Source organism: Salvelinus sp. IW2-2015, unplaced genomic scaffold (genome assembly GCF_002910315.2).
Source record: "Salvelinus sp. IW2-2015 unplaced genomic scaffold, ASM291031v2 Un_scaffold2442, whole genome shotgun sequence".
Classification (NCBI taxonomy): domain Eukaryota; kingdom Metazoa; phylum Chordata; class Actinopteri; order Salmoniformes; family Salmonidae; genus Salvelinus; species Salvelinus sp. IW2-2015.
Window position 1 is genome coordinate 1 of NW_019943763.1, and position 26,330 is coordinate 26,330.

Sequence of the window (26,330 nt, forward strand, 5' to 3'; positions counted from 1 at the left end):
GAAATAGACGGAGCAGCCAGAGCCTCAGCGACCATGACCAGCAGAGCCGTCGAGACGCTACTACCAGCCAGAGCCTCAGCGAGCCACGACCAGCCAGACCTTCAGCGAAGCCACGACCAGCCAAGAGCGCACGGCCGATGACCGCCTAAAGACACTTCGAGCCCTGCAGCCAGAACCGTCAGCGAGCCCATGACCGCAGCCAGAAGCCGTCATCCAGCCATGAACCAGCCCAGAGCCGCTCATCCAGCCATGAGCGCAGCCAGAGCCGTCACCAACCAGGATGCGCCAGAGCGCTCAATCCAGAAACCAGATCCGCCAAAGAGCCACCTTAGCCCCATGATCCGCCAGAGCCAGCCAGCCGGATCCCCCAGAGCCAGCCAGCCAGAGATCCGCCAAGCCAGTTCCGGAGCTGCTCGTCCCTCAGTCGACGCACTAACCTGGCCTCCAGCTGCCGTATCGCTGTGCACTGCTTATCATGGCTGTGCTCTCCATTATCCTGTGCTGCCCCTATATCCTGATGGTGCTTTGCCCCTTATCCTGGTGCTGCCCCTGCTATTTCTGAGTGTGCTGCCCCTTAAAGTCCTGGTGATCCTGCCCTCTTAGTACGGTGCTGCCCACACTTAAATAGTTCGGCGTGCTGGTCCCTTAGTCGGTCGCCTACTTAGTCCAGGTCGCCCCCTTAATCCAGTGGTTGTTAATTTGGAGGGTGGCCGCCGATTTGGAGGAGGCTACGAAAAGCGGGGGGGTAGTGTGACTATGTGTGGGGTGGGACAGAAGACCACGCCAACGAGCCCGAGCCACCGTGGACAAGAGCGCCCACCCCAGACGCCTCCCCTAGACTTTAATCTTGCGGGTCGCCCGGATTCGCGCACCTTGGAGAGGGGGTTTGATGTCACGTTCCTGACCTATTGTTTCTTGTTTCTGTTTATTTTATTGTAGCTTGCGCTCAGGCTGTGAGCTTGCAGGGGGTTCGTTTTATGTGATGTGATTTGTTCTAGTCTATGGGTTGTTTGTAGTGTTGACTGTGACTGGGGCGGTAGTGACTACTGATTGTCTAGTTATGTCTTGGCCTGCTGGCATTCCTGTTCTCCAACTCCATGATAGACCACACCTTGCTCATTCATTGTCTCCTGATTGCGAGGCCATCATTAAGCCAGCCATACGGCAGTAGGCTTTTTCCGCTCCGCCCCCGGCTACTCCGTCTATGTACTGTGATCTATGTTGCATGTTTTTGCACTTAGTCATTTATAGCTTCACGTGCGTCTGTTTGTTGTTTTGTTTAGTTTTTCTTCTTCTAAATAAAGAGAAGATGTATTTTTCACACGCTGTGCCTTGGTCCTCTCTCTCTCCCTTTGACGATCGTGACAACGACGGTAAATAGTCTTTATTCTCGAATTTGGGGGGAATGATGTCAAATCTTTGATTTGAAGTTCTAAAGGTGTTTATAATTTATCAATAATAGGAGCTTCGCTATTCCAAACAGATTGTGGGTTACTTGTATGACCAAAATACAAGGAGTGGTGTGTTACAGGTACCGAAAAATAAATAAAAAGTCCTGGTCACTTTTAAAAAACTGTGTGTACATGTATATGTATTTTAACTGACAAATAAAATCAATCAATCCAAATTGTGTAGCAGCCATTTGATGAATGGAAAGAGAAATCTGTCACAAAACACCAAAAAGTTGAATGACATTCAGAGATTGTCAAGCCTTCAATACTGGGTAAGACTACAAGGTAAGGAGGGATGTATTTTCTGTTTGTCCAGACTGAGATTGAGTATTGATTGTGGTTTTAAAAATGCAAAACATGGTATTGAAGTACTCGAAGTCATTATGGTTTTGTTTATTGGTTGTGTGTTGCATTGGCACAGAAACCTGTTGGTGGAAAATTTGTCGCATGCTATTTTATATACTGTACATACAAATGTGGCATCAAAATGTTGAAAATCAGATTTCCCCCCTAGCTGATCATTGTCTGCAGCCGGCTCTGATCGTAGTGTAAAGAAACAGGCAGGGCGAGTGAGCTCGTCCGTGGTGGTCGGCGAACCCTCAACCTTCTGGCCAATAACTCCGCGTGGAATTAACTGTCCCACAAAAACATGCTGAAGTGGCGAAGTCAATTTTAACATTTATAAACACTCAGTCGCTATATAATGAATATGAACTGGGTGGGTTGAGATTATTATATATAAAAGCACTAAAACTCACTATTAAAGCTTCACTTATACAAAAGTTTTACTTGAATCCAAAATGGTTCTCAAGTAGATTACTAAGAAAAGCTCATCCCTTGTTTATAAATTGCCTATTTGTCTTTGTGCAGATTGTCATGTCTAACTTTCGATGAATTGAAAATTTAACCTTCTTCAAAGTATCTGTCTTTTTCAAACAAGCATTAGAGATGATTACAATTTAAATTTCATCCCCCAGAAAAGATAGAACAAATATTACGGTTGAACTCAAATGTGCTGGTTGATAAAATACCTGTATTTATGGAAAATATGTTGGAAAAGGGTATTTTGTTTTTAAATTATATTGTAAATTGGAATGGTAGAATTATGTGTTTCATGGAGTTATCGGAATTGTATGGGAAGGCCCTGCTCAGTCCAAGATTACAACCAATTGAACACAGCTTTACCCCCAAAATTGAGTCGCTACATTTATTGTTATTTGTGGTTGTAAACATTTATTTGGAGTTGAATTATGTAGGGGAGAGTCGTGTGAAAATATGATTAATCCTGTGGAGAGTTGAACATTTAGTTTTTCACTTAAGATGGACCAATTTCAAACTGAGTAGGGTTTGTCCACATTGTTGCCATAGTTGCCATAGTTGCTGAGTTGAGTGTGAATGGAAACCACAGATAAGCATCACTCAGTGAGGGTGAAAGATAACTATTTAAAGTGAAGTGGAGATGCCTAACAAACACACCAAAATAACATCATGATTCTTATCCTTTTAGAAATGTCTGTAGATTGACAAACAGAGCAACTAAAAGATAAGAATGAGACCATACCTGCTACAGACCAGAGAAAGACCACCAACACACTTCCTGCTGTTCTCAAGGCCATTGTTGCATCTCCCACCCTGCAGTCTTAGAAAAATAAACAACAACTCACTCATAGCTGGTGATAAACTCCACCTGATACATTGAAGTAGAAACTGTAAATGGGTACAGGGCCTCATTACTGAAAATGAACCAGGCTCATATTGTGTTGTGTTGTATTGTGCTATATGGTTGTCTATGTGAATACTGTCTGTAAGTCTATTTCACTATGTATGTAATGTGTTGTATGTGTTGCATGTCTGTCTTCGTCTGTCTATTTAAGATGACATTCTGTATAATGCAAAAATAATTTCTAATGGATACAATAAAATCATCACCACCATCATCATCATCAATAACAACAACAATAACTTATTGAACAGATGTGTAGAACTGTAAACACATATTTCTACATTGATTGTCTGAAGCTGTTTTATCTCAGAACCCCAAATATAGGAGGATAAATGTTCAATCCTAAGGTCTGTCAAGCTGTACAGCAGCCTAAAGACTAACCATCACACACACCACACCACACACACTGCAGTGTTACAATGTTTGTCTGCATGTCTTTTTTTACCCTGGTTAATCATCTCATCACTATGTAGATCAACACTCCTACACTGAGACACTTTATGAATACTGACCCTGATGTAACAACCAAAACACAGCTCAAAACATAACAATAAGTAAATGATACATTACCCTCAAGAATATGACTTACGACTAAAAACAAATAACCCAAAACTATATTTCAAGATATTGTCAAACTTACTTACTGGTTACTGGGAACTGCTAGTGAGTGTCATGTTCTCTGGTTGATGCATATTTATAATAGTCAAAACACAAGTAGCTGATGCAGAACTGTCCTTCCTTCCTCTTTAAGACATTAACATGCATGACGACCAGACCAGCAAGTCAGAAAAGAAAGATTAATGTATTAGAGTGGGGCCCTACATTTCTAAAATGACAAAATGTCCCCATATCCACTTTTATTAAATACAGAACCATGTTAACAATATGTTGACTATTCTATATGGAATGTTTTATATATTAGAATGTGTTGCCTTGTCCCTCTGAGTTCTACATGGAACAGGTCAAAGTTCCATTTACATTTGGTCAGTTCCATGATGTCATTCATTCTATTCTACAAACACATTCAATATACACTCCTCATCAGCTGTTTCAAAGTGGTACTGAAGGTTCCAGTGTTCTAGACTAGAGTTCTCCCTACTGGCATCTCAACATTACTGCACCATCCTAATGATATTGTCCTCATTAATGTTGGACTAATAACAACATGACAATACATCAGATAGAATGGTGAAACACAACACTGTCTACTTGACAAAGTCACATTTAATCACACAAACACTGATGTCTGTAGTTTACAACATGCCACTATCATATTATGTTACACTGTTGACCCTTGTGTACAGTACTGGTAGTAGCATTAGTTAGCAGAGGAATCAGTATCATCATCACCATAACCTGCTGTATTGACTGCTGCTGTCCATATACTGTATAGTCTAATGTAGACTGTATCCATATATAATCTAATGTAGCCTGTTATCCATATATAGTCTAATGTAGCCTGTTATCCATATATAATCTAATGTAGCCTGTTATCCATATATAGTCTAATGTAGCCTGTTATCCATATATAGACTAATGTAGCCTGTTATCCATATAGAGTCTAATGTACCCTGTTATCCATATATAGTCTAATGTAGCCTGTTATCCATATATAGTCTAATGTACCTGTTATCCATATATAGTCTAATGTAGCCTGTTATCCATATATAGTCTAATGTAGCCTGTTATCCATATATATACTAATGTAGCCTGTTATCCATATAGAGTCTAATGTACCCTGTTATCCATATATAGTCTAATGTAGCCTGTTATCCATATAAGTCTAATGTACCTGTTATCCATATATAGTCTAATGTAGCCTGTTATCCATATAGAGTCTAATGTTCCCTGTTATCCATATATAGCCTAATGTAGCCTGTTATCCATATAAGTCTAATGTACCTGTTATCCATATATAGCCTAATGTAGCCTGTTATCCATATATAGTCTAATGTACCTGTTATCCATATATAGTCTAATGTAGCCTGTTTCTCCATATATAGTCTAATGTAGCCTGTTATCCATATATAGTCTAATGTACCTGTTATCCATATATAGTCTAATGTAGCCTGTTATCCATATATAGTCTAAGTAGCCTGTTATCCATTATAGTCTAATGTACCCTTTATCCATATATAGTCTAATGTAGCCTGTTATCCATATATAGTCTAATGTACCTGTATCCATATATAGTCTAATGTAGCCTGTTATCCATATAGAGTCTAATGTACCCTGTTATCCATATATAGTCTAATGTAGCCTGTTATCCATATAGAGTCTAATGTAGCCTGTTATCCATATATTAGTCTAATGTAGCCTGTTATCCATATATAGTCGAATGTACCTGTTATCCATATATAGTCTAATGTAGCCTGTTATCCATATATAGTCTAATGTAGCCTGTTATTCCATATATAGTCTAATGTACCTGTTTATCCATATATAGTCTAATGTAGCCTGTTATCTATATATAGTCTAATGTACCTGTTATCCATATATAGTCTAATGTAGCCTGTTATCCATATAAGTATAATGTAGCCTTTATCCATTTATAGTCTAATGTACCTGTATCCATATATAGTCTAATGTAGCCTGTGATCCATATATAGTCTAATGTAGCCTTTATCCATATATAGTCTAATGTAGCCTGTTATCTATATATAGTCTAATGTAGCCTGTTATCCATATATAGTCTAATGTAGTCTGTTATCCACATATAGTATAATGTAGCCTGTTATCCATTATAGTCTAATGTACCTGTTATCTATATATAGTCTAATGTAGCCTGTTATCCATATATAGTCTAATGTAGCCTGTTTACTATATATAGTCTAATGTAGCCTGTTATCCATATAGAGTCTAATGTAGTCTGTTATCATATATAGTCTAATGTAGCCTGTTATCCATATATAGTCTAATGTAGCCTGTTATCTATATATGCTAATGTAGCCTGTTATCTATATATAGTCTAATGTAGCCTGTTATCCATATATAGTCTAATGTAGCCTGTTATCCATATATAGTCTAATGTAGACTGTTATCCATATATAGTCTAATGTAGCCTGTTATCATATATAGTCATGTAGCCTGTTATCAATAATAGTCTATGTAGCCTGTTATCTATATATAGTCGAATGTAGCCTGCTATCCATATACAGTGTGAAGTCGAAGTTACATACACCTTAGCCAAATACATTTAAACTCAGTTTTTCACAATTCCTGACATTAATGAAAATCCCTGTCTTAGGTCAGTTAGGATCACCACTTTCTTTTAAGGATGTGAAATGTCAGAATAATAGTAGAGAGAATGATTTATTTCAGCTTTTATTTCTTTCATCAGTGGGTCAGAAGTTTACATACACTCAATAGTATTTGGTAGCATTGCCTTTAAATTGTTTTAACTTGGGTCAAACGGTTCGGGTAGCCTTCCACAAGCTTCCCACAATAAGTTGGGTAAATTTTGGCCCATTCCTCCTGACAGAGCTGGGTAACTAAGTCAGGTTTTTAGGCCTCCTTGCTCGCACACGCTTTTTCATTTTCTGCAACAAATGTTCTATTGGTTTGAGGTCAGGGCTTTGTGATGTCCACTCCAATACCTTGACTTTGTGTCCTTCAGCCATTTTGCCACAACTTTGGAAGTATGCTTGGGGTCATGTTCCATTTGGAAGACCCATTTGCGACCAAGCTTAACTTCCTGACTGATGTCTGAGATGTTGCTTCATTATATCCACAAAATGTTCCTGCCTCATGATGCCATCTATTTTGTGAAGTGCACAGTCCCTCCTACAGCAAAAGAACCCCACAACATGATGCTGCCACCCCGTGCTTCACGGTTGGGATGGTGATCTTCGGCTTGCAAGCCCTCCCCTTTTTCCTCCAAACATAATGATGGTCATTATAGCCAAACAGTTCTATTTTTGTTTCATCAGACCTGAGGATATTTCTCCAAAAGGTACAAACTTTGTCCCCATGCGCAGTTGCAAACCGGGTCTGGCTTTTTTATGGCGGTTTTGGAGCAGTGGCTCTTCCTTGCTGAGCGGCCTTTCAGGTTATGTCTGTACCTTGTTCATTCCAGCATCTTCACAAGGTCCTTTGCTGTTTCTGGATGATATGCACTTTTTCACCAAAGTACGTTCAATCTCTAGGAGACAAAACGCGTCTTCCAATTTACACTCATCAGCTGTTTCAAAGTGGTACTGAAGGTTCCAGTGTTCTAGACTAGAGTTCTCCCTACTGGCATCTCAACATTACTGCACCATCCTCATAATAATGTCCTCAATAATGTTGGGCTAATAACAACATTATTTCATTCTCTGTAATAAACTCATTCTCAGACTCGGAGCTACTCTGTAAATTCAGCCATTTTTGGGAGTTCCACCATGTTCTCTCCTGCCAGTGACGCAACAATGCCAATATGGCTATTTACAGTTCCAGTTAGCTGGCGTTCTAAATCCTAGTGTTTCCTTTCCCCTTTAACTAAAGTCATATGATATACTGATGAGACTTGCTCCCTCTGCTAGAACACTTCCTCTTTGTCTACGTGACTGACCTTCGGTTTTGGACTTGCAGACAAAGTGCTGTTATTCCATATAAGAGCAGGACAAATGGTTTTGGTTTCTTTCAGAACAGTGTAGAGACAATGAGCATTGAGAAAGGGCATAACATTTCTCAACAAGCGCTCAGGACAAGCCAATGACAGTTTCTCAGTTCTATAGTCCTTTAAGGTCACCAACCAGTACTTCCTCACTGCTGTTGTTCTGTTTGTCACACCACCCGAAGGGGGGCTGTACTTTTCTAATATAATCTGACACCCAACTCTTCTTCGTTGGTCTCTTAACCTATACACTTGATGTGTCTGTTAACTGCTCCTTATTGCAATAATAAATAAAGATTAATTGTTTGAAGAAACAACAAAGTCTCCCACACTTGATTGAAATTTCCACTACAACACACACACACACACAAACACAAACACACACACACAGACACCATCTGTAGTGAAGGCCCATGGAGTCTGTATCAAAGTCTAGAGAGCTGGTTGTTATGGATGTAGAAAAGTTAAAACACACATCCTACACAGTATAGATGTCAACCCTACTCCCTATCAGTCTGGTCCTGAAGGGCCCTCAGATAAATCCACTGTCACACATTTTAAATACTTTATTTGAATCCACCAATCAAATGTAACATTTCAAGGGATCCCCCATGTGTGCTGAGACTACTTGTTTCAACTCGAGACCTGACTTTGTCTCACCTCGCTGGCTATCAGGTCAACAAGGTGGTCATGTTAGCAATGTACAACCACCCCCATGCACACACACTGCAATGTTGTAATGTTTGTTTGCATGTCCATAAAATGTCCCCATTTCCACTTTTATTTAAATACAGAACCATGTTAAACAATATGTTGACTATTCTATATGGAATGTTTATAATATTTAGAATGTGTTGCCTTGTCCCTCTGAGTTCTACATGGAACAGGTCAAAAGTTCCATTTACATTTGGTCAGTTCCATGTGTCATTCATTCTATTCTACAACACATTCAATGTACTCATCATCAGCTGTATCAAAAGGGGGACAAACCTGAAATGACCCCCTTTAGTGTCTACAACATGGTTGTGTAAGGGCAGTTGCCGGGGAAACGCCCCCCCTTCAAGATTCTAATTGATGACATCATCCATCATATGGCATCAATGAGACATGCTTCACAGCTCAGGCCGACGGGAGAGGGGGAAAGGAAATCAAGGAGCAATCCTCTTCACTTTGGATTGACACATCACACACTCATAACTGTGTGTCCAGTGTGCTGTCTGTGTGTGTGCCAGAGGACTACATAAAGGGGTGACACTCCCCCAACACCCCCATTACTATCCAAGCCTCTGTTCCTTTAAAGTAGGGAAGACACGTCTCCTACACCCAACTTCTTTAATCTTTTGTATTCATGTTCTCGCTCTTCTGCCCTCTGTCCATATCGGACGGTGCCTGGGGCCATGGTGGTCAGTGTTGTTAGGTTGCCAATGGGTTTCCTGTCCTATCTCTCTGGTCAGGCTTCTGTTTGTCAAGCAGCATACCACCCTGCATCCCACTGCTGGCTTGCCTTGAAGCTAAACAGGGTTGGGTCCTGGATGGGAGAACAGATGCTGCTGGAAGTGATGTTGGAAAGGGCTAGTCGGAGGACCTCTTTCCTCAGGTCTAAAAAACGATATCTCAAATGCCTGTGTGGTTGTGGTCTTTTGGATGGAACGTTAAACAGGTGTCCTGACTCTCTGTGGTCATTAAGAATCTCATGCCATTTACCGTAAGAGTAGTGGTGTTAACCCCGCGTCCTGGCTAAAATTCCCATGCACCTAATCATCCCAGCTTCCAATTGGCTCATTCATCCCCTCTCCTCCCCCCTGTAATACTTTAGCTCTCTCCACTGGCTCCAGTTGAAGCTCGCATCCGCTACAAGACCATGGTGCTTGCCTACGGAGCTGTGAGGGAACGGCACCTCCATACCTTCAGAGCTTGATCAGAGCCCTACACCCAACAAGGCAACTGCGTTCATCCATCTCTGGCCTGCTCGCCTCCCTACCTCTGAGGAAGTACAGTTCCCGCTCAGCCCAGTCAAACATGTCGCTGCTCTGGCACCCCAATGGTGGAACAAACTCCCTCACGACGCCAGTCAGCGGAGTCAATCACCATCTCCGGAGACACCTGAAACCCACCTCTTTAAGGAATACCTAGGATGGATAAAGTATTCTCTTCTAACCCCCCCATCCCCTTAAAAGAGTTAGATGCACTATTGTAAAGTGGTTGTTCCACTGGATATCATAAGGTGAATGCACCAATTTGTAAGTCGCTCTGGATAAGAGCGTCTGCTAAATGACTTAAATGTAAATGTAAATGTAGTTGTTGCTGTAAATCAGAATGTTCTCTCAGTCAACTTATCTGGTAAAATAAGAGAGCGAGACAAACAGTATGAAAACACAAACACCTGTGCTCCTGCCCCCACCTTCTGTCATTTGTCTGTCATTTTGTAAATGTCAAAAGTTTATATGAGTTGGTTGGTAACACTTTAGAATAACTCATAATTAACAAATTATAAATGCTTATATATGTATACAAATGATAGTTGACGTTTTGACAAACAGATGGATGTCCTTACCCTGTGGAGGCGTACTGGGAGGCTGATAAGATGTTAAGGCCTATAGGGTTGGTCCTCTGAGGAGAGGGAGGGGTTCTCTGCATCAAGCGGTCTGGGAACCTGATCACCAGCTTGGTGCTCTCCAGCGCCACCCCTGGACAGGAGGACAAACAGCAGGCACAGTCGAAATACATGCAATGGGACCAATAGCAAGGTCCCAAAAGTACAATGGAAATAATGTCTACTCCCAAAAGTACAATGGAACCAATAACATTGTATTGGGTTGTATTACCGGCACAAAGATTGTTTTTCATTTCCTGACAGAAAGGAGTTGAATCGTTGTACTTTTCTCTCTGTGTTGGACAATGGTGATACTATTTATGTGCAAGACTCAAGCTCTCCACTGAAGGCTCTTAACTCTGTGTATCATGCAGAGACGTCTAACTCACCATTGTGATCTCTACAGTGCTGTCAGGTGGACATCAGTAGCAACACGCAGGCTCAAACCCTGGTACATTCTTATTCAGAAGACCATTTAATAAGGAAAACTGTGTAACGGCTGATTTCCTCCTCTTCGTCTGAAGAGAGAAGAGAGAAGATGGGAGGGATGGGAGGAGGGGTGCGTGAGGGGAGGGAGAGAGGATGGGGGAGAGAGGGGAAATGAAGTGAGAGAAAGCAGGGGGAAAAGAGGGGGAGATAAGATGAGGGAGAAGAGATTGAGAGTCAGATTTCACCGACAGACACACACACACTGTCAGCAATGTCCACTTTCACAGTAGAGAGCTCAGACACTGACCTTTAACCCCATCAGTGTACTCCCTTTGAGGAAGTATCCCTTTGGCCAATCAGGGGCGAGCTGGATGGACTTCTGAGCGTCTGATAGGGCAGAGGGGTAGAGCTCCAGACACCAGTAGGAGTACAAACCATTCCCAAAGAAATACAAGAAATTAGATCAAAGTAGAAATAGTCCATCCAGATCTTTGCCACCTAGTAAATCTGTTGGACCACTTACATTAGAGTACTCCTTCAGTAGTCTAGGGAGCAACATACCCATACAGACATAGGCATTCACAAGAACAAATCCATACATTGTCTGAACTACTGGGAAAGAATCTGGCAAGGTCTAGACATGTATGTATGTATGTATGTATGTATGTATGTATGTATGTATGTATGTATGTCATGCCCTGGCCTTAGTATTCTTTGTTTTCTTTATTATTTTAGTTAGGTCAGGGTGTGACATGGGAAGTTTGTGTGTTTTGTCTAGTTTAGGGTGTGTGTATTGTTTAGGTGGTTTTGTATAGTGTATGGGGTTGTGTTCAGGAGAGAGGTCTAGGAAAGTCTATGGTTGCCTGGTTTGGTTCTCAATCAGAGACAGCTGGTTATTGTTGTCTCTGATTGGGAGCCATATTTAAGGCAGCCATAGGCTTTAGGTAATTGTCTCTGTTCTATGTGTGCACTTAGTTCTGTTTAGCGTCACTTTTGTTCATTTTGTAAGTGTTTGTTTTTTCCCTTCATTAAAAGAAAGATGAAGAAAGATGTATTTTTCACACGCTGCGTTTTGGTCCTCTCTTCCACGTCAAGACGATCGTGACTATGTATGTATGTGTATGTATGTATGTGTGTGTGTGTGCGTGCCCCTAGCCACTCATGGTTATGTGGTTCAATGGTTCCATCATGTGTCCAATAGGCAGAAATACAAGAAACGAGCAGAATGGATTTAGTTATGAATCAATGCATGTTAGTCAAACAATCAATTTATTTGTTGTCTATATATTGTCTACCTTTGAGCTAATTTACAACATATATTCAATGTATCTAAAATACGTAATAATTAACAATTTGATAATAAAACAAGCAATATCATGACGCTGAACAATATGGTATTACATAATATAAATTATAAAACGACCAATAACGACTGACAGCAGTGCAAAGTAAAACATATTTAAACACATCAGGAGAAACTCGAGAGCTAAAAATATTTAAAAGCCCCTGTCCATGTTATTAATTTTTGTGTCACTAAGACAAGCCAAAACTTTATATGTTAAGAAAATCTGGAATTGGCAAAATCCAATAAAAAAAAGATAAGCAATACAATCTATAGATAGTAAACAGATAAGTTGACATTTTGTGCCTGTAAACGAACCCACAAATGCTGATGCTCAAGATACTCAACTAGTCTAAAGAAGGCCAGTTTTATTGCTTCTTTAATCAGACAACAGTTTTCAGCTGTGCTAACATAATTGCAGTATGGTTTTCTAATGATTAATTAGCCTTGTAAAATGATAAACTTGGATTAGCTAACACAACGTGCCATTGGATCACAGGAGTGACGGTTGCTGATAATGGGCCTCTGTACGCCTATGTAGATATTCCATTAAAAAATCTGCCATTTCCAGCTACAATAGTCATTWACAACATTAACGTTAATGTCTACACTGTATTTCTGATCAATTTGATGCTATTTTAATAGACAATATTTTTGCTTTTCTTTCAAAACCAAGGACATTTTAAGTGACCTCAAACTTTTGAAAGGTAATGCACATACTGTATTTATCATTAGGAGAACTATCTAAATTCCAGCATTTACTCAAAAGTTAAAGCTCATTGTCTTAAACCTTCTAGATTAGAAAGCAATATCATAGTAAGAGAATAGCATTGTGAGGCCTAGCTTTGGTTTGATGCTGTAGCTCTTCAGGCCAGGTTCTGTGGTGGTTTTCTTCAGTCCAGATTCTGTGGTGGTTCTCTTCAGTCTACGTTCTGTTGTGGTTCTCTTCAGTACAGGTTCTGTGGTGGTTCTCTTCAGTCCAGGTTCTGTGGTGGTTCTCTTCAGTCCAGGTTATGTGGTGGTTCTCTTCATTTCTCATAAATGGAGGGCTCATCATCTATTTGAGGGGCTGTGTGTGTCACTGCGAAGTCCCTCACATTCTGAAAGAAGACACTGAATGAGAACTTTACAAACCACTCCCTCTAACATTTTTATGTACACGGACACACAAACACACAAACTGCATTATAAGCGACTTACTGCCAGGGTGTCATACTCTGGTGACCTGGTCTTCATGTTCAGAGCCGTGTACACCTCACTGTTAGGACCAGGATGGACACTCTGTGGAGAGAGACACCGAAACACAAATACTCAATACTGCATAAAACACAAATACATGAATTAATTTGTTTACTGTCTATGTCTGTGGTATTGTGATTGAAGTAACTTTGGTTGTTGACATTATTACCTGTGTGTCTGCTGTGGCATCACTTCCTCCTGTGGATCTCCTGCAATGAGGGACAGATTGTGTTCTGCTCTCTACTGACCTCTAGTGGAGGTTGATATGTTACTAATACAGTATATGTAAATGGCTGGCTCACCTCTTCATATAGCAGTAGATGGTGACTAGAAGAGCTCCAGCAGTCAGGACAGCCCCCACCCCCACCACAGGAACCCAGGGAAACACTGCTGCAGTATCTTGAGATTATAAATGCATGGTGGAGATATGACAGAGGAAACCAAGGATAAACAAAATGAAACAATATGTATTTAATTCTATGTCATATGGCATGATAAGGGTCTAATATTGATAACTGTTATTTATTGTTGTTGACCTGTGTGATAATCAATGAATGGATGAAGATTAGGTGTACTTACACTGAACGTCCACAAACACAGAAGAAGAGTTGAGACGTCCATATTTATTCTCAACCTCACAGTAATATTCTCCACTGTCCTCAGAGCTGATGTTAGTGATGCTGTAACTCTGTCCTGATGCTTTTGGTGAGGTTACGTTCTTCTTGTACCAGGTGTATTTGTCCACAGGTGGGTTGGCCATCACTGCTGCAGGTCAGGGTCACTGAACTGCCCTCCACTATTTCACAGAGGGCCTGACTGAATATTGAGGTGGTGTTTGGTAAAATCTGATAGAAAAGGTGTCACAATACTTGCCTTTTGAGTTCAGAAAATATATCTGATCGAATCACATATAACGTAAAATAGAGTAGAAAATTCAGATATATGCATACTTACACAAACATTTACAGTAACAAGCTTTGATATTTTGGCTCCTACTTCATCTGGGCCTCACAGTAGTATGCTCCACAGTCCTCAGAGCTGATGTTAGTGATGCGTAACTCTGTCCTGATGCTTTTGGTGAGGTTACGTTCTTCTTGTACCAGGTGTATTTGTCCAAAGGTGGGTTGGCATCACTGCTGCAGGTCAGAGTCACTGAACTGCCTCCACTATTTCACCAGAGGGACTGACTGATATTGAGGTGGTCTTTGTTTATCTGATAAGAAAAATGTGTCACAATACTTGCCTTTTGAGTTCAGGAAAGTATATCTGTTGAATCACATAATAAAGTAAAATAGTGTAGAAAATGGAGATGATATGCAATACTTACAACAAACATTTACCAGTAACACGCTTTGATATTTTGTCTCCAACTTCATTCTCCAACCTCACAGTAGTATTCTCCTCTTGTCCTCAGAGCTGATGTTTAGTGATGCTGTAACTCTGTCCTGATGCTTTTGGTTGAGGGTTACATTCTTCTTGTACCAGGTGTATTTGTCCAAAGGTGGGTTGGCATCACTGCTGCAGGTCAGAGTCACTGAACTGCCCTCCACTATTCCACCAGAGGGACTGACTGACACCGAGGTGTCCCTTTGGCCATCTGGTAAAGAGGATGCCATAAAAGGTAAGAGTACACAGAATCATAAAACACGGGACGAGATGTTAAAACTGTCCATTGTGCCAATAGATGGTATGCACTCACAAAGTGGCATGGGAGGTTTATTTCTTAGACTGGGTTAAGATGTCAATTTTGGGACACATCCTCAGTAGTGTGCCTTCGAATCAGTGGGTGTTTTGGCCTTTAATCACTAAACACCCTCATCAAAGGTGGCCAGCTAAAGGGTGATCAAGCCTTAGCTTGTGTCCCATGCCCAATTAAGATTTCCCACGGGACTATGCAAGGTGTCCTCTTCCCTGAGCCAGCCCTACAGCTGACCGCATACCTCAGATCTGAATTGGGTTCTCAGGTGGGGGTGGGGGGTCATGAAGTTATAGCCCAGCAAGGGTCCTTCCGTTTTATCCAGATCCACTGGCTGCCTCTTTCAGCTGCTTGAGAAACTGCTCTGACGGTCTGCCGCAGAGCCTGTCCATGGATTCCAAGTTCTTTCAGCAACCTGATGGTGGAAGAAGCCACGAGTCCTCTGCATCCCACTTCAACTGGCCAGACTTTTGCATTCCAGCCACGCTGAGTTGCGTCTGCTGCCAACTCTGTGTAACGCAGTTTCTTACGCTCGTAGGCCTCTTCAACAGASTTTTCCCACGGGACTGTGAGCTCTATGATGTACACAGCCTTTCGTGAAGGGGACCAGAGTACCATGTCTGGCCTTAGGTTGGTAGAAGCAATCTCAGGTGGAAAAATGAGTTGCTGGCCAATATCGACAAGCATCTTCCAGTCCCGGGCCATGGCTAGGTGTCCAGTTTCTGGCTTCGTAGGAGGATGCTTGGGCCTTTTCTGTCCCTCCCAGATGAATGTTGTTGTTTTGACGGGATTGCTTGCTTTTGGAGGTAATGAATTGGTTGCACTCCTCTTGGTCTCAAGTGCTGCAGCCAGGCTCTTGAGGACCTGATTGTGCCTCCAGGTGTAGCGGCCTTGTGAGAGGCTGGTCTTGCAACCTGTCATTATATGCCTGAGAGTTGCTGGAGCTGGGCAGAGGGGGCAGGTCGGGTCYTCGCCATACCATTGATGTAGGTTTTTTGGTGATGGAAGCACATCATAAACAGCTCTTATGATGAAGCTGATGTTGCTTGCCTCCATTTGCCAAAGCTCACTCCAGTTGATCTTTCTCCTCTCCAGGCCTTCCCACCGCGTCCATTGCCCTTGTTTAGCAAGAGAGACAGCCTTTGCACTTCTTGCAGTCTCCTCCTGTCTGTGCACCTCCTCGACCACCAGCTTCCTGCGTTCAGATGTTGTTGCCTTATGGAACGTTGGTTTGCTTGCTGCCAAGCCAAAGCCCCCTCTTCCATGCTGGATATTCCCCACAATGTCTTGGTGTCTCAGGGATGATGTTGCTTGCTGCACAGCTTTGGATGATGTCCATTTCCGTCCAGTTTGTAGGGGAGGTGCAGCCTTGCTAATGGTCTGGTCTTTGGAGTCCTTCAATGTCATCTGAAGTCTTACTTTAGAGCACTTGTACTCCTCCGTTAGACTTGTAAGAGGTAGTTCAAGGACCCCTTTGCCATAGAGGCCGATGTTACTCAGGCATCGTGGGACACCCAGCCATTTCTTCWCGTATGAGGTAATGGTTCGCTCCATCTTCTCCACTGTTGTTATTGGGACCTCATAGACGGTGAGTGGCCACATTACCCGGGGRAGAAGTCCAAACTGTAGGCACCAAAGCTTGAGCTTCCCAGGCAGTAGGGTCTTGTTGATGTTCTCAAGACCGTCGGCGATGTCCTGCATTACTTGCTGCACTTGATCTTTATCCCGGAGGCTTTCGTTGTACCATCTACCCAGGCTCTTGACGGGTTGCTCAGACACCATTGGTATCGGGTCATCTCCAATGCAGAACCTCACATCTTTAAGCTGTCCCTTGACTATGGAGATGCTTCGAGATTTGCTTGGCTGGATTTTCATCCGGGCCCACTTGATGTTATCCTGCAGTTTTGCAAGTAGCCGCCTGGTGCATGCTGCAGTGGTTGTCAGTGTAGTCATGTCATCCATGTATGCTCGGATAGGTGGGAGACGGAGCCCTTCCTTAGTTCTCTCACCGCCGATCACCCATCTCGATGCCCTGATGATGACTTCCATGGCCATAGTGAAGGCCAGAGGTGAAATTGTACAGCCTGCCATTATGCCTACTTCCAAGCGCTGCCATGTTGTTGTGAAGTCAGGTGTTGTGAAACACAATTGCAGGTCTTGGAAATAGGCCTTTACCAGTGTAGTGATAGGTTCTGGTACGTGGAAAATGTTGAAGGATTCCCAGAGGAGTTCATGGGGAACTGAGCCAAAGGCATTGGCCAGGTCGAGGAAGATGACATAGAGGTCTCTCTTGTCCTTCTTAGCTGTTTGGATCTGGTGCCAAATCATTCTAGTATGTTCCAGGCAACCAGAGAAACCAGGAATGCCTGCTTTCTGTACAGATATATCAATGTACTTGTTCCTTTCCAGGTAAGTGGACAGCCTCTGTGCTATTATACTGAAAAAGATCTTCCCTTCGACGTTGAGAAGGGAGATTGGTTGGAATTGACTGATGTCTGTCGCATCCTTCTCTTTCGGGATTAGCACACCACCACACTATCCTCATGAGCCTCAAAAGAAAGCATAGAACATCCGGGGCGTTCTTGTAGAGCTTGTATGGTATTCCATTAGGCCCAGGAACCGAGGCCGCTCTTGCTCGTCGGACAACGTTCTCTACTTCCTTCCATTTTGGAGGGTCAGTGTCCAGATTGAGTTCTGGTGGTTGAATAGGTGGGATGTCATGTGGGATGATTATCTGCTCATGCCTTTTCGTGTCCTGGTGGACCTTTTCCACATGTTCTTCCAGTTCTGGCTTTGGAGTTTTTAGGATTCCGCACTTTTCCTTTGCGAAGAGGTCTTTGACAAACTTAAAGGGGTTTTTATAGAACCGTGTTCTTGAGTGTTCCTTCTTCCTACGAAGTTTCCTTAAGTTTTCCGCTCTTCGCAAGGTTGCCAGCCGACATTTGATGTCTGCTTGGAGTAGGATGAGACCTTCTCTCTCTGCATCAGAGGCCTTGTTCCACTGCTTTCTCAGCTGCCTTCTCTCTCTGACAAGTATCTCGATCTCTTGCTGCCTCCTAGATTTGACTGGCGCAGGTGGTGTCTTGCCACTTCTCCTTTCGTTTACTTAGTATAATGCAACAATGTGTACTCTTACATTGCTCAGAAAACAGAAAACTTGGGGGGCGGGCAAATAAAACCACCGCCTGTTGTGGAACCCTGGTCTATGTCATGGAAAAAGCAGGTGTTCTTAATGTTTTGTATACTCAGTGTATAGTTCTAGAATTATATCCCACATACTCACATGTGACAGTGAGAGTCTCTTCAGGAGAGTGGAGATCCTCATGGTTTTCTACAGCACAGGAGTATCTGCCTGTATCCTCACTGCTGACTGTCTTTAGGTACAGGTACTTGGTCTCATGCCTGATCAGACGTTGTCCGTTCTTGTACCAGATGTAAGAGGGGTTGTCCTGCAGAAAGCATATGGACTCACAGAACAGACAAAGACACTTTCCCTCTATGATGTTGGTTGGACCATTAATCCGCACCTGAAGACCTGGAGTGAAAAACATCATTAAAACCCCGAATCACCTGATCTCTATTACAATAAACAAAGACTTTCCTACACAGAAGGTTCCTATTGTATCAATGTAAAATAATACATTAAGATATTCATCCACCCACTGCTGCATTGTCACTTTGGCATGAACAGGGTTAAACAATTCTGGTAACTCTCCCAAAATCCCCATGTTTTCCAGAATTTTCCCAGAATAAGAAGGAATTAATCCTCCAACCAGGATTTCTGGAATTTGGGAGAGTTACCACATTCACCTGTAGGTTGTGAGTTCACTGTTACCTGTGACAGTCAGAGTTGTTCCAGGGAAGCTGTATCCCCATCTTGAGGTCTGTGTGTTGAATATAAACTTGTACTCAGCAGAGTCCTCCTCTCTCAGATCTGTGATTCTCAGGGTGGAGCGACCTCTCTCCTTCTCTCCTGCATACTCCACACGACCTGCATACCCGGGGTCTGTGGTTAGGTCCTCAGGGATCAACTCATCCTTCCAGCTGTCACTCTGATTAGGACTAAACCAGAGTGATGATGTGACAGTATCATAACCACTGTCATAAGTACAGGATATGTCCACTGATGACCCCTTCAAGGCACAGACTCCCTGATGGGGGTAAGTCACACTCCAACAGTTCTGACCACGGACACCTTAAACAATAACATGACAATATAGTGTTTTCTGTATTCTGTTCTCAGATCKTTCKGTGTGATGAGTGTTTCAGATGTGTAATTCACCAACATGAATGAATATAGCCTACTGAGGAATACTGTAGTTGAATCTACACTCACACACTGCAGGAGAGTGGAGAACCTCATGGCCTTTTACAGCACAGGAGTAACTGTCTGCATCACTAATGTAGTCTGAGTACAGGCTGGAAGGGTCCTCCTTTACTTTGTGTCCGTTCCTATACCAGATGTAGGTGGGGTTGTCAGTCAGAGTACACGTGCCACAGTTCAGGGTCACCCACCTTGAAAACAGTGAAGTTGTAATCTTTACCTGAAGATCTGGAAAGAAATACAACACATGAAAATACTGTATGAATTTACTGAGTTCTCTTCTGAAGAAATTATGCAAGCCATTCCGATTACAGTCTGTACAGACTATCATCCTGACCCTTATACTGAATAAACACAAATCAAGATATGTGTTGAACTAACCTACAATAACTAGACYATTCATTTTGTTTGAATACAAATTATGTTAGTCCGTAGATTGATAATGCACATTTGTATTGAATCTTGATCTAGTATTTAGCACGGTATTACCTGTGACAGAGAGAGTAACTCCATGTCATACTGCCCTCCTAAATCTGAATAAACTATTTTAGAGACAATAATGACAGTCATTCTCTCTCAGGTCTCTGTTTCAACTACACTGAACAAAAATATAAATGCAACATGTAAAGTTTTGGTCCCATATTTCATGAGCTGAAATAATAAATCCCAGAAATGTTCCATATAAACAAAAAGCACATTTGCCTCCTGCAGCGTGACACATCTCCTTCACAGAGAGTTGATCAGGCTGTTGATTGTGGCCATACACGTGGTCTGCGGTTGTGAGGCCAGTTGGACGTACTGCCAAATTCGGCTTATGGTAGATAAATGAACATTAAATTATCTGGTAACATTTCTGGTTGACATTCCTGCAGTCAGCATGCCAATTGCACACTCCCTCAAAACTTGAGACATCTGTGGCATTGTCTTGTGTGACAAAACTGCACAATTTATAGTGGCCTTTTATTGTACCCAGCACAAGTTGCACCTGTGTAATAATAATGCTGTTTAATCAGCTTCGTAATATGCCACACCTGTCAAGTGGATGGGTTATCTTGGCAAAGGAGAAATTCTCACAAACAGGGATGTAAACAAATTTGTGCACATCATTTGAGAGATGTACATTTTTTGTACATATGGAACATTTCTGGGATCTTTTATTTCAGCTCATGAAACAAACACATTACATGTTGCATTTATATTTTTGTTCAGTGTTCAGTATGTCCTCTTATGTGAAATACTACATTTGGTATCACATACCACTACTGTGTCTGTATGACTGCCCTTAATAAGGTAATTACAGTAATAGATGTGAGATGAGTGACAGATTACCTGTGACAGTCAGGGAGACAGGTGAGCCAGCAAACTTTTCTCCAGATGTTATGAATCTGAACCTGTACACAGCAGAGTCACTCAATCTCAGGTCTGTGATTCTCAGGGTACAGTCACTCCTCTTATCCCCAAGGTACTCTATATGACCCTCATACCCTGGCACTGAGCTCAGATCTTCAGGATCCTTACCAGACAATTTAGTAAACCAGAACGCTGTTTTGATCTCATGATAACTGGGACATGTGTAAGAGCAGGATATGTCCACTGTTGACCCCTTCAAGGCACAGATACTCTGATGGGTGTAAGTCACACTCCAACAGTTCTGACCTGAAATACAAGACAATAGAACACCTTTATATTACCAACACACTTACACTGTCACATTCACCTGCAAGAAAACCAAAAGTCACTAAAACGAAAGGGGGAAATAACAGAGTCACTGACAAAGACCAAAATGAGAACGGTTTCTAGGAAAGGTTGTGAAAGACACTCATGAGAGAGTCCATTGAAAGTTGACTAGCAACAACAACTGGAACCAGAGACATGAGCACCCACAACATTTGCCCGATAAGAAAAAAGTAAAACCTACACCAAACCGAAAAGTGGAGTAAACTAAAGCAGGGAAGATAAAGACTTGTTTTTCCAGAAATCAGTAAGGGAGAATCAAGTAAAGGTGTTGACTCTCCACATTTCTTAAACAAACTTCATCATTTAAATATCACCTGGGCCGGCACAGGTGAAACACCTTCCCACTAACCAGATGGACAAGCGAGCACAGGTGAAACACCTTCCCACTAACCATACCCTGCCAGCAGCATACCACCCTGCATACCACTGCTGGCTTGCTTCTGAAGCTAAGCAGGGATGGTCCTGGTCAGTCCCTGGATGGGAGACCAGGTGCTGCTGGAAGTGGTGTTGGAGGGCCAGTAGGAGGCACTCTTTCCTCTGGTCTAAACAAAGATCCCAATGCCCCAGGGCAGTGATTGGGGACACTGCTCTATGTAGGGTGCCGTCTTTCGGATGGGACGTTAAACGGGTGTCCTGACTCTCTGAGGTCATTAAAGATCCCATGGCACTTATCGTAAGAGTAGGGGTGTTAACCCCGGTGTCCTGGCTAAATTCCCAATCTGGCCCTCAACCATCACGGTCACCTAATAATCCCCAGTTTACAATTGGCTCATTCATCCCCCTCCTCTCCCCTGTAACTATTCCCCAGGTCGTTGCTGCAAATGAGAACGTGTTCTCAGTCAACTTACCTGGTAAAATAACGGTAAAATAAAATAAATAAATAAATAACCAGATGGACAAGCGAGCACAGGTGTAACACCTTCCCACTAACCAGATGGACAAGTGAGCACAGGTGTAACACCTTCCCACTAACCAGATGGACAAGTGAGCACAGGTGAAACACATACTGACTAACGAGGTGATCCCATCTCGAAAATAAACTAAAAGAAGTCAACACTGTTGATTAAGTAGGAAAACTAGTTTTCACCAGTTAAACTCATATGCTGTGAAAGTAACAAGGATGTGAATACTCCCTCAGCTTTGTAGTTATTTTTTTTTTTTCAAGTTTTTCATTGGTTAAAAAAGTAGTGCAATGGTGTACAAGTGCAAAAACATAATGAAAGGTATCTGGTAGAAGTAAATTCATCCATTGACTGCATTTTCATGAATTTGATTATGTATCTTGAAGCCCATTCAACACTGCGAGGCAAAGCATACGGACCTTAAGCAGAAGTGGACGTCACATTCACAGCAAATTAAATAATGATTGTCTGACAACCTGAAACAAATGTTGTATGTAAAAGTCCATACTTACACACTGCAGGAGAGCGGAGATCCTCATGGCCTTTTACAGCACAGGAGTAATTGTCTGCATCACTAAAGGAGTCTGAGTACAGGCTGGAAGTGTCTTCCTTTACTTTGTGTCCGTTCTTGTACCAGATGTAGGTGGGGTTGTCAGTCAGAGTACAGGTGGTGCTACAGGTCAGTGTATTATACCAAAATCCACCAGTCACCTTCACCTGAAGACCTGGAGAATAAACAATATCACTGTAAATCCCTTTATCACTGACTTATCACTCTAATACAAAGATGGAAGAAATCCTATGTTATACAGACATACATACAAACCAAGACATTTTCCAGAACTAAATGGAATTCAACAGTTTAGCTTTGAATGTAACTGTACCTGTGACAGACAGAGAGACTCCAGGTTTACCAGAATATCTCCATTTCCCATTCTGATCTGTAAATCTGAATTTGTACATAGCTGAGTCACTCTCTCTCAGGTCTGTGATTGACAGGGTGTGACCATTCTCTTTATCCTTACGGTATGTCACACGTCCTTTGTAGTCTGCGTCATCACTCAGACTAACAGGACCCACAGCATCATTTTTGGTGAACCAGAAGGTTGTTGTGACTGTACCACTGGGATATGTGTAAGAGCAGGACATCTCCACTGTTGACCCCTTCAAGGTACAGATACTCTGAGTGGTGTAAGTCACACTCCAGCCATCCTGACCCAGTACCACTGAACAGTAGCAGAACACAATGGTATCAGAATGAAGACAAGGCCAATTGGCTCACACTGATKCCTGTAGATTGACAAACATGTCAAGTTATGAATGAGACCATACCTGTCACAGACCAGAGAAAGACCACCAACACACTTCCTGCTGTTCTCAAGGCCATTGTTGCATCTCCCACCCTGCAGTCTTAGAAACATAAACAACAACTCACTCTGTAGCTGGTGACTAACTCCACCTGATACATTGAAGTAGAAACTGTAAATGGGGTACAGGGCCTCATTACTGAAAATGAACCAGGCTCATATTGTGTTGTGTTGTATTGTGCTATATGGTTGTCTATATGAATACTGTCTGTCTGTAAGTCTATTGCACTATGTATGTAATGAATAACAGGCTACATTAGACATATATGGATAACAGGCTACATTAGACTATATATAGATAACAGGCTACATTAGACTATATGGTCTACATTAGAATATATATGGTTAATAGGATACATTAGACTATATATGGATAAGAGACTAAATTAGACTATATATGGATAACAGGCTACATTAGAATATATAGATACAGGCTACATTAGACTATATATGGATAACAGGCTACATTAGACTATCTATAGATACCAGGCTACATTAGACTATATATGGATAACAGGCTACATTAGACTATATATGGATAACAGGCTACATTAGACTATATATGGATAACAGGGTACATTAGACTATATATAGATAACAGGCTACATTAGACTATATATGGATAACTGGCTACATTAGACTATATATGGATAACAGGCTACATTATAATATATATGGATAACAGGCTACATTAGACTACATATAGATAACAGGCTACATTATACTATATTTGGATAACAGGCTACATTAGACTATATATGGAATAAGGCTACAGTAGACTATATAGTATATAGACAGCAGCAGTCAATACAGCAGGCTACATTATACTATATATGGATAACAGGCTACATTAGACTATATATGGATAACAGGCTACAGTAGACTATATAGTATATAGACAGCAGCAGTCAATACAGCAGGCTACATTATACTATATATGGATAACAGGCTACATTAGACTATAAATGGATAACAGGCTACATTAGATTATATATGGACAACAGGCTACATTAGACTATACAGTATATGGACAGCAGCAGTCAAGACAGCAGGCCGTGGTGATGATGATACTGATGTCTCTGCTAACTAATGCTATTACCAGTACTGTACACACGGGTCAACAGTGTAACATAATATGATAGTGGCATGTTGTACAACTACAGACATCATTGTTTGTGTGATTAAATGTGACTTTGTCAAGTAGCCAGTCTTGTGTTTCACCATTCTATCTGATGTATTGTCAGTTTGTAATGTTGTCATTAGCCCAACATTATTGAGGACATTATTATTAGGATGGTGCAGTAATGTTGAGATGCCAGTAGGGAGAACTCTAGGCTAGAACACTGCAGTAATGTTGAGATGCCAGTAGGGAGAGCTCTAGGCTAGAACACTGCAGTAATGTTGAGATGCCAGTAGGGAGATCTCTAGTCTAGAACACTGGAGTAATGTTGAGATGCCAGTAGGTAGACCTCTAGTCTAGAACACTGGAGTAATGTTGAGATGCCAGTAGGGAGATCTCTAGGCTAGAACACTGCAGTAATGTTGAGATGCCAGTAGGGAGAGCTCTAGCTAGAACACTGCAGTAATGTTGAGATGCCAGTAGGGAGATCTCTAGTCTAGAACACTGGAGTAATGTTGAGATGCCAGTAGGTAGACCTCTAGTCTAGAACACTGGAGTAATGTTGAGATGCCAGTAGGGAGATCTCTAGTCTAGAACACTGGAGTAATGTTGAGATGCCAGTAGGGAGATCTCTAGTCTAGAACACTGCAGTAATGTTGAGATGCCAGTAGGGAGATCTCTAGTCTAGAAACTGGAGTAATGTTGAGATGCCAGTAGGTAGACCTCTAGGCTAGAACACTGCAGTAATGTTGAGATGCCAATAGGGAGAGCTCTAGTCTAGAACACTGCAGTAATGTTGAGATGCCAGTAGGGAGACCTCTAGTCTAGAACACTGCAGTAATGTTGAGATGCCAGTAGGGAGAACTCTAGTCTAGAACACTGCAGTAATGTTGAGATGCCAGGTAGGGAGAGCTCTAGTCTAGAACACTGCAGTAATGTTGAGATGCCAGTAGGGAGAGCTCTAGTCTAGAACACTGCAGTAATGTTGAGATACCAGTAGGGAGACCTCTAGTCTAGAACACTGCAATAATGTTGAGATGCCAGTAGGGAGAGCTCTAGTCTAGAACACTGCAGTTATTGTTGTTATTAGCCCAACATTATTGAGGACATTATTATTAGGATGGTAGTAATGTTGAGATGCCAGTAGGTGGAGCTCCAGTCTAGAACACTGGAACCTTCAGTACCACTTTGATACAGCTGATGAGGAGTGTAAATTGAATGTGTTTTGAGAATAGAATGAATGATATCATGGAACTGACCAAAAGTAAATAGAACTTTGACCTGTTATGTAGAACTCAGAGGGACAAGGCAACACATTCTAAGATATTATAAACATTCCATATAGAATAGTCAACATATTGTTAACATGGTTCTGTATTCAATGAAAAGTGGAAATGGGGGTGTGGTGTGTGTGTGTGTGTGTTGTGTGGTGTGTGTGCGGTGTGCGCGCGTGGTGCGTGCGTGTGTAACTTGCTGTTCATCCCTCACAGCTTGGGGATAGGAGCTATCATTGAACCTGGTGGTCAGTCTTTCGGCTGCTGTACAGCTTGACGGACCGTAGAGGATGGAACATTTATCCTCCTATATTTGTGGTTCTGAGAATAAAACAGCTTCAGAACAATCAATATAGAAATATTTGTTTACAGTTCTACACATCTGTTCAATAAGTGATTGTTGTTGTTGGTGATGATGATGGTGACAATGATGGTGATGATCATGACTTTATTGAATTCATGAGGAAATTCTTTTTGCATCTTACATCATGGCAGCTTAAATAGACAGACGTAGACAGTCATGCAACACGTCACACAAC

General features: G+C 41.9%; 2 protein-coding genes and 1 long non-coding RNA gene across 3 annotated transcripts in view; all 3 read right to left on the reverse strand.

The window, feature by feature from the left end:
- Positions 1–12,225: 12,225 nt before the first annotated feature.
- Positions 12,226–14,147, reverse strand: LOC112073977 (cell surface A33 antigen-like). Its single transcript, XM_024141208.2, has 5 exons — positions 13,951–14,147; positions 13,674–13,770; positions 13,541–13,580; positions 13,333–13,413; positions 12,226–13,232 (listed from the first exon to the last, which is right to left on the reverse strand). The coding sequence occupies exons 1-5, from the start codon at positions 14,129–14,131 to the stop codon at positions 13,161–13,163; spliced, it is 471 nt and encodes a 156-aa protein (XP_023996976.1). The 5' UTR covers positions 14,132–14,147; the 3' UTR covers positions 12,226–13,160.
- Positions 14,148–14,813: 666 nt separating this feature from the next.
- On the reverse strand, positions 14,814–22,864 carry LOC139025266 (B-cell receptor CD22-like; the record flags this gene model as incomplete). The annotated part of the gene is made up of 7 exons (XM_070440344.1): positions 22,849–22,864; positions 22,543–22,755; positions 20,721–21,047; positions 19,404–19,619; positions 18,903–19,262; positions 18,351–18,602; positions 14,814–14,968 (listed from the first exon to the last, which is right to left on the reverse strand). Coding segments are annotated over exons 1-7 (1,539 nt in total), but the record flags the coding sequence as incomplete, so codon positions are not given.
- A 79-nt stretch (positions 22,865–22,943) lies between these two features.
- LOC139025267 (uncharacterized) overlaps positions 22,944–26,330 on the reverse strand; it is an 11,615-nt gene continuing 8,228 nt past the window's right edge. The window contains exons 2-3 of the long non-coding RNA XR_011476779.1: positions 23,363–23,440; positions 22,944–23,256 (exon numbers count right to left, since the gene is read on the reverse strand). This is a non-coding gene — a long non-coding RNA (uncharacterized lncRNA). The remainder of the gene's footprint in view (positions 23,257–23,362; positions 23,441–26,330) is intronic.